At 41.1% G+C, this 8,922-nt stretch overlaps 1 protein-coding gene across 1 annotated transcript in view; it reads left to right on the top strand.

Annotated features, from left to right (window-relative positions):
• The first annotated feature begins 8,669 nt into the window (after window positions 1-8,669).
• LOC126194462 (RPII140-upstream gene protein) overlaps window positions 8,670-8,922 on the top strand; it is a 34,162-nt gene continuing 33,909 nt past the window's right edge. Inside the window, exon 1 of the mRNA XM_049932767.1 lies at window positions 8,670-8,882. Coding sequence (XP_049788724.1) covers window positions 8,719-8,882 — 164 coding nt within the window. The 5' untranslated portion in view covers window positions 8,670-8,718. The remainder of the gene's footprint in view (window positions 8,883-8,922) is intronic.

The following is an 8,922-nucleotide window of genomic DNA, read 5'->3' as shown; positions in this document are numbered from 1 at the left end:
GTTCTCTTGGTGGAGAATATGATGAATTGAAAAAAATCTCATATCGACTGGGCAACGATTTTAGCATCTCTCATAAAAGAGCCACGAAACTGATATCTTGACCAATATTTTGCTGCGATGTCTGTAGACACAGGAAGCGAGATTCTTCTATTGTAGACCCATATTTTCAACACTCTCTTTGACACAAGTGAGAATATCTACCACTGTTGTTGTTTATATTATCAGATCCACATCTTGTAATTTTTCTGCGGCGATCTACTTTGCAAATGTAAACTACCAACTGAGCAATGTCAGAAACGTCTGTGCACTCACCCAATGCCAAAGAAATGGCAATAACTTTTTTTTGCAAGAATCATTACCTTATCTGCAGTGTTATTTACTATTTCTTGAATTCTGGTCTATCAGATGAATGAGAAAGATTAACTGTCTGAAACTCTTTAAGTCTCTCACGAGCTATACGTTCAGCAGTAGACATCGAACGTCTCCTTGCAAACTCTCATTCAGCGAAACTGCACATTGTTATGGCAACTTTGAAAAGCAAAATGGTAACTATCTACACACATCAAAAAAAGGTTGTGCATCACCCCGGTTCCCAGAACTCCTGAAGATAGACGTTGACTGTGGATATTTTATCACAGACAGTCCCTTTGACTGTTCAGATATATCACTAAACCTGCCCAAATATGTAAACAACCATGCTTGAGCAGCGCCTATTAGACGGAGGGGATCTGACAGCAGATCAGTTCCAGTCATTCCACCAGGAAGGAGGTACACAGCACGTGTTGTCTGTAGTTCAGCCATGTCTAGACGATCGATACCGCGGTTCGATCGCGTCCGCATTGTTGCTTTGTGCCAGGAAGGACTCTCAACAAGGGAAGCATATCAGATAGAACCAAAGCGATGTTGTTCGGACATGAAGGAGATACAGATAGACAGGAACTGTCGATAATATGCCTTGCTCAAGCTGCCCAAGGACTACTACTGCAGTGGATGACCGCTACCTACGGATTATGGCTCGGAGGAATCCTGACAGCATGGCCACCATGTTGAATAATGCTTTTTGTGCAGCCACAGGACGTCGTGTTGCGACTCAAACTGTGTACAAGAGTCTGCATGGTACGCAACCCCACTCCTGACATTCATGGTGTGGCCCAGGTTTGCAATCACGACACCACGCAGTGCGGTACAGATTGGCCCAACATCATACTGAATGGACCGCTCAGGATTGGCATCACATTCTCTTCAGCAATGAGTGTCGCATATGCCTTCAACCAGACAATCGTCGGAAACATGTTTGGAAAAAAACCAGTCAGGCTGAACGCCTTAGACACACTGTTCAGCAAGTGCAGCAAGGTGCTGTTTTGGGATGGCATTATGTGGGATCGACGTACGCCGCTGGTGCTCATGGAAGGCGCCATAATGGCTGTATGATGCGTGAATGCCATCCTCCAACTGATAGTGGAACCATATCGGCAGCATGTTGGCGAGGCAACCGTCTTCATGGGCGACAATTCATGCCCCCTTCGTGCACATCTTGTGAATGACTTCCTTCTGGATAACGACATCGCTCGACTACAGTGACCAGCATGTTCTCCAGACATGAACCCTATCGACATGCCTGGGATGGATTGAGAAGGGCCGTTTATGAACGACATGACCCACAAGCTACTCTGAGGGATCTATGCCGAATCGCTGTTGAGGAGTGGGACAATCTGGACCAACAGTGCCTTGATGAACTTATGGGTTGTATGCCACGACGAATACAGGCATGTGTCAATGCAAGAGAATGTGCTACTGGGTATTAAAGGACAGAAATGACGGTTATGTTGATCTCTATTCCAGTTTTCTGTACAGGTTCCGGAACACTCAGAACTGAGGTGATGCAAAAGTTTTTTGTATGTGTGTAATTTTACACATGTCTGAAACTCAGTGTATCTATGAAATTATGAGCGTTTCCTATAAGCTATAGATTAGTTTTTTTTCTTAATTGGGATATTCATTTTCCTGGCTGAACGACTAGGCAACTTAACCTCATAACTTAAAATACTTAACCTTTGTATTCTAACATAAAACAATGTACTACAATATTTTCATCTGACTGCAGCACATACTTAAAAATAATACGATTCTACATTCTTTACATCAATATTCGTCTACACTATAAAATCATCTTCCATTAAGTAATCTTTTAGATGTTTCTGGAATGCCCTTCCACTAACACTGTCCTGTAGACTCTTAGGAAGATGCTTTACCAATTGTATACCTGAGTATCAAGGGCCATTTTCAGCAGCTCTCAGTCTGCGAGGTACACTTCTCAGCTGACCTTTATGTACTGTCATATGAACGAACATTTGCATTTTTTCTAATTCCTTTTTATTAATGACATTGTTGTGTTGTACATGGAAAGAAAATCAATATTTTTAGTTTGCTGAAGGGAGTTCTATATTAGTCTGTTTGTTTTTATTCAGAATGGTCCTAATGGCCTTTTTTCAATCTAAATATTCTTTCTGTATTAATAATGCTGGAGGTTCCCCAAACAGTAATTTCATACTGTAAGTGTACTTCATATAGAGCATGGTACACTGTAAATAGGTTTGTTAACATAAAACTGCAAGCTGTTCCACAATAAATACTACTGAGCTTAATTTGCAACAGACATTGCCTAAAGATTGTCTCCATGGGAGCTTATTGTCAACAGTACTTCCCAAGAATTTTGTAGATGCAACTACTTCCAACCTTGTTTCAACTATGAACATAGCTAGATGATCTTCCTTTTTTCTATTCATGAACACCATGAACATTGTTTTTTTTAGATTTACAGTTCAGTCATTGTGTATGAGTTGCTGTACAGCAGAATATAAAACTTCATTGTTATCTCTAGAAAGGGAAACAGTCTTTCTGGAAAGATGTACTTGTGGTAATGTGGAAGTGAATTCTACAGTTCACTTCCAATTCACTCTTGCTATGAACTATATATTATATTAGGATTTCGTTACTTTGATTAGCTCTTTGTGATAAAGGGGCCACAATGAAGTTTTCTCTATTGTTACCATTTCCCTTTTTTCCATAGGGTCAACCGCTCGAATTTCCTGTATTAATTCTCGAGTGTGTGCACCGTTTTCCATATCACAAGCGGACACATGGTGCACTTTGTACTCATGTAAAGAATAACTGTCTTTATGTTACCAAGGTAAACATGTATGAGCGAAATCATAATTTAATCTTAGTTTAATTAAACAACGATAAAATAAACTCACATCATGTGTGATAAGTGACCGTTTGATAAACAACAATAAAATAAACTTTTCATTACATCATTCTGTTGCCACATACAGTTATTATTTATTCCGCAGTAAAGACACACTAAACACTGCCATTACATTAGATCCCTGTGAATCACTTATTTGATTAGTAATTATCTCACAGATAATTGTCTCTTTGTGGAATGATGCTCCTAGTTTGGAATCTGTGTCATTTTCTTGCACAGATCGTAATTTTTTTCTCACCTAGCTCACTGTTTACTTTATATTACTGTTGTTCACTTGCACATATGGCAGCATAACTGTTTATGGTGTTAGAAGCAATAATGAAGCAATAGGTATGCCCTCACAGTCGTAAAACAATAATGAAACGATACAAGGCAATGTTATTTGTGGTTGGCGCACTTTATACATTGACGTGCCCCTCGAGGGTTAAAATTTTTTTTATCTCAATCGCTGTTTTCCTAGCTCTCAGTTTTCCAGAAGACGTGTGTTGATGATGATGATGAGTCCCATACTTCTTTTACAGAGCGTAGGGGAGCGACGCGGGAGAACCGCGCCGCCTTACTAGGCAAGGTCCTAGTGGAGGTGGTAATGGGGATGAATGTTGATGATGAAGATGACACAATAACACCCATTCATCTCGAGGGAGGAAAAATTCCTGACCCCGCCGGGAATTTTTTTTTTTTGTAACCATATATATTTATTTAAATATTTTAACAACAATACATTTAAAAAAAAGACATTTTTCTATTAATCTATTATCCTAGTGATGATTACTATTATTGTCATTTTATATGTTTTCGTTTTTATATTTTCCTTTTTCGTTTTTCTCTTATTGTTTGTTCCTTAAACCCTTTTACATGGCCATTTGTCGTCTTTTTTTTTGAGGGGGGTAGACATTGCAGGACAGGCATAACAGTTTATATTTGGCATCGTTGCATTGATTTGAGTTTATGTTTCTGTATGTGATGCACTTGTGATGACGCAGGCACATTGTGTATTCTGGTTTGATCTTTTCCTCTAGTTACACTGTTTAGTGGGACAGTATGAAGGAAACGTCACCATGATAGGTGGAGCAAAAGTGGAAGAAACTTTTTTTTTTACATATACTACAGAATATACCTAATTGAAGAAGAGAGAAAGTTTTGTCATATTACATAAGAGAAGCAGAAAGGATAGTGTGAGTAATCAATAGAATTTTATAGGCACAAAGTAAAGGAAATCAAAATATCTAATAATAATGATTAGTTAGCACTTTCCACTAAGGAGCACTTTGTGTCACTGATTCCACTAGGAAGAAACACTTTATACTACTATACTTCACTATTTGATGCGAGAAGAGAAAGCACTTTATCTTTTTTGTTGCACTTGTTCACTATCACTGCACACGTTATTCTTGTGGTGAGTGTGGTGAGGTGGCTGGTGGCGGTGCTGAGGGTCACAGGCTGGGAAGGACTCTGGCGATTGCTGTCTGCAGTGGAATCTGCAGGAAGTTTTTGAAGTTCTCGTGGTATCGCCTGTGCTGCTGGGCCGTCTTGTATTCCTCCCAGAGGTCCATCAGGAAGGCCAGCCGGTCGGTCTGCCTCCGCGCTACGATGGCGTGTGCCGTCATGGCGAGGATCCAGAGAGTCGCCAGTCGCTTGGGCCGTGGAAATGGGTTGCAGTCTGGGGCGGTGATTGCTTCCACTGTGATGCTTCCTGGCGCCGTTCTGTTGATGTGGGCCACCATCTGCTGGCACGCTTCCCAGATGTTGATGGCATTCCCGCACGTGAATCGGTGCTCGAGGGTGTCGGTCATGCCACATACGTCACACTTGTCACCTGCGACGAGTTTTATTTCCGCCAGTCTTTGGTTGGTTGGTACCGTTCTGTTAATTATTTTGTACCATGTCTCCTTCGCATGTTTAGGCAACACGTTTTCTGAGACGTTCCCCTATATTTGTTTCCAATTGTATTGCGGGAGTTTTTGTTCAATTTTGTTTTTTGCCGGCTTCCCCCTGAGGGCCCAGTATATTCTCTTGGCTGTTCTGTGGCTGGGGTTCGCCACGGTGTCCAGAACGTAACTTTTGTTGGCGTAGTGCAACCTGACGTGTCGCATTCTGCAGGGAATGTGTCTCGTGTCGACCGGCGCTTCTTGTGATGCGGGCTTGTATCTTCCAATTATCTCGGCTGTGACGCTGTCAGGGTTTTTGTCCTGGATGGCGAGCGTTCGTTTCAGTAGGAGGGCTGCACATTTGGTCTTTATATCAACTAGACTTAGTCCCCCTTCTTTTGTTGGCAGCGAGCACGTTGCTTGCGCCACTTTGAATATATTTCGACGCCACAACAGGTAGTACACTGCGCTCGTTAGTGCTCGCGCAATTTCTGTCGGGATGCTTAAGATTTGCGCCAGGTACCAAGCTTTCGACAGGATCGTCGTGTTTATCAGTTCTGTTTTCTGGTGGGTTGTTAGCTTCCGGTTCGCGTGCTGTCTGGAGAGACCTCTTATGGTGTGTAGCACGTCCCTCCAGTTGTATGCGGCCATTCTAAGTGGACAAGACTGTATATATATTCCAAGAACTTTATGGGAATCGAACCCGGGACCCCGTGCTCGGGAAGCGAGAACGCTACCGCGAGACCACGAGGGGCGGACAAGACATGTGTTACTCCCATGCGTTTCAGGAAATTCAGCAATGAACTATCTAAAGCACTTATGCGTATCTGCCATTTTAAAATTCACTGTGCTGACACAGAGAAGAAATAATAGACTCAACAATCGGCTGACTCAAACAAGTCTTGCGCCCCAGGTTTACAGCGATTTCTTGTCCACAGTAACAGTTTCTAAATCCTTGTAGTTCCTATTGCCAGGAATTTTATCGTCACGTCAACCACTCATGTGGCGAAATTGCTTTCTTCATACAAGTTATACATACTAGGAGCCATCAGCGTCAAACAATAATCACACTTTTTAACTCCATCCTCTAATAATTACACCAGTCCCCGAGTCCACCTTGCAACTCGCGAAGTAAATTTATGTGGAGAACGCCTTCACTTAAGCAGCCACTGGTCTTTCTGTTTCCCGCATTTTGTTTACATGTTTTCAGCAACATAGACTGCACACACTGTCAAATAAACTTTGAGGTTACTGGACAAGACTGTGGTCGCTTGCATTAAATTTTGTAGTGTAGTGTGTACACTAACAGATGGCATGTGAGCAGTAGATTGGAACTTAGGTCATGTGAACGTACCACATTTGCAGCGATTTAATGCGTATACAGACTTTCGCGCAACTATCTATGCCGGCAGATTGTTGCATGTGGATGGGGCTTAACTCCAGCTTCCAAGTTTGCGCACATCTTGTTTGTCTGCATATCTCCTACCCGCACTTACCGAACTGTCTGTGCAGATGTGATGTGCGAAATAATTTGCACAGATAAATCGTTGTATCTTTCTGGGCCTTCAGCAATGAATTCTCTGGCAGCTACGAGACGCGGGTGTCTTTGGTCGCCAGGTCCCAGGGGACGGTCTCGCGTCGGTAAAACGCCTGGCTTCGTTGACCACTTTCACGTCACTAACTGCCGTACACTCCTACCGGCAATTGCAGATGAACAGCTTCCGTGGAGCACTATGCTCGAGTAGCTATAAAACTCGTATAGTTTTCCTCATCTTGATCTCTCAGTTATCTATATGCACTAAACAAATTCTCAAATATACTAAAATGGCTGACTGCTATTAAAGGAAGAAAATATGGCACCAATTACATTTCAGTTGTGCTTAAGAATTTTCACTTGAAAGAAAGAAAGCATGTAATTACTATTTTTGTAAGACTTACATGTGACTCCATTGTAGAAACAGACGCAAGATTAAACAGTAGTCGACATTTGTTGTAACGTACATGATCAAGGCAATTGTCATTCTAAACTAAATACTGATGTATATTTTATGGTATTGAAGCTTTTCCTACAAAATTAATACAGTAAGATCATACCATCTGCTACTGCTACTTTGGGGATTACTTTAATTACTTTCAGATATTTTAAATGTAATTATTATTCCCCGCCCAAAAATTACTTCAATGTCGTATGATTGTTTGTCTACACCAAGTAAAAGACCTTCAAATTTCATAAACATTTCTCTGTAAATGCTTTGTGTAGGACAGCAGACTCTCACATTTTTCTAGGTTTCTGTATCACTGGTAAAGGTCATTCATGGATATCGCCATGCCAGGGACGTAAAAACAATCGAGTTTTACGCAGTCTGAAAACGAAATATAGATTACTACCACATGCAGGGTCATGTAGATAACGTCTTTGTGATAATGACTCACTAAACTTTGATTTACTGTTGGAATAAGGCATCTTTTTAGCATACAGTTAAGTTGCAAATTACTGAGAAGGACGGCCTGTATACTCAGTCATGTACAGTATTAAATATTCCTTTCATAACTCTGTTTAACGTAGGACTTTTGTTAGTGTACATTAATTTAAGCAGAGACTAATACAAAGGAAAAAATGTTAACAGAAGAAAGTGTAGCAGGTAAGCAACTGTTTTTCACTTATAATGGTTTCTAATCTGTGAAGGATGAAACCGTAGTTAATAGCTTGCTGCATATCTAATGAGTGTGTGTTTAACATGTCAATTTGAGGCCTGGATGAACGACTAGCCATCTGACTCAGCGTACTTTTTAACTCTGTCACTGTGTTTGCAATGGAAACTGTAAATAGCATCAGCTGCAACGTTATTTACAATATAGATGCCACGTGAAAAAAAAGAGAGTACCTATTATGCCTAATTTTTTCCAACCTTAAATGTGGGATCATATTCTGGAATGATTTGGCAGGAGCTAGGCGAGTTTTCAAAATGCAAAAAAGGCCATTAGAATCACGAAGGTCGTGAACTTAAAAATTCCTGTAAGCCCCTGTTGAAGAATCTAGGTACTCTACGTTTACTGTGTATTTATATTACGGAAACTCTCGTCTACTTTAAAACTGATGTAACGGGCAATGAATAGCAGACTATTTAAACAGTGACCATCGTCGCCATAACAATGTTGCTGTTGTTATGATCTTACGTCCCAAGACTGGTTTGATGAAGTTCTCCAAGCTACACTATCCTGTGCAAGCTTCTTCATCTCTGAGTAGTTAATGCAGCCTACATCCTTTCGGGCCAGCATACTTTATTCATCTCTTTAACAGCATTAACTGTGTAAGATGTAAATAAATTCCAGCAACAAATATCAACAAAAAATAACAAAGAAAGCAAGCATGTGAGAAAAAGTGAGCGTTATGTGAGTAGACAAGTATAGCATATACCGCCGGCGCGCCCAGGCGTTTTACTGGTGCGAGAAATTCCCGCACGGCGTTTCACTGGCGCGAGACTTTTCCAGGGGGCCAGTCTATCTTTGTTGCAGTGCTGCCACTCATCTTTGCTCTTGTTTAGGTTTGGGAATGTGTACACCAATCAGCTGATACGGGTGATGTTGCCAAAGTCGCGTGTGGTTACGTTTCTTGGCGGTCTGTTACCGACAACGATAACATCTTTAGACAGTGTTGACAAGGAGAAACATGACTATTTATCACTTTACAAGTCTTCGAACGCTGAAAATGGATGGGATAGAGTACGGATGATGTTCAGCACAGAGTAAGCAAAGTTTGTTATGGACTTCGTCATTTGTAGTAAT

Source organism: Schistocerca nitens, chromosome 1 (genome assembly GCF_023898315.1).
Source record: "Schistocerca nitens isolate TAMUIC-IGC-003100 chromosome 1, iqSchNite1.1, whole genome shotgun sequence".
NCBI classification, from domain to species: Eukaryota; Metazoa; Arthropoda; class Insecta; order Orthoptera; family Acrididae; genus Schistocerca; species Schistocerca nitens.
The sequence above is the reverse complement of the archived record's forward strand: the minus strand, read 5'-3'. Positions and strand labels throughout refer to the sequence as shown.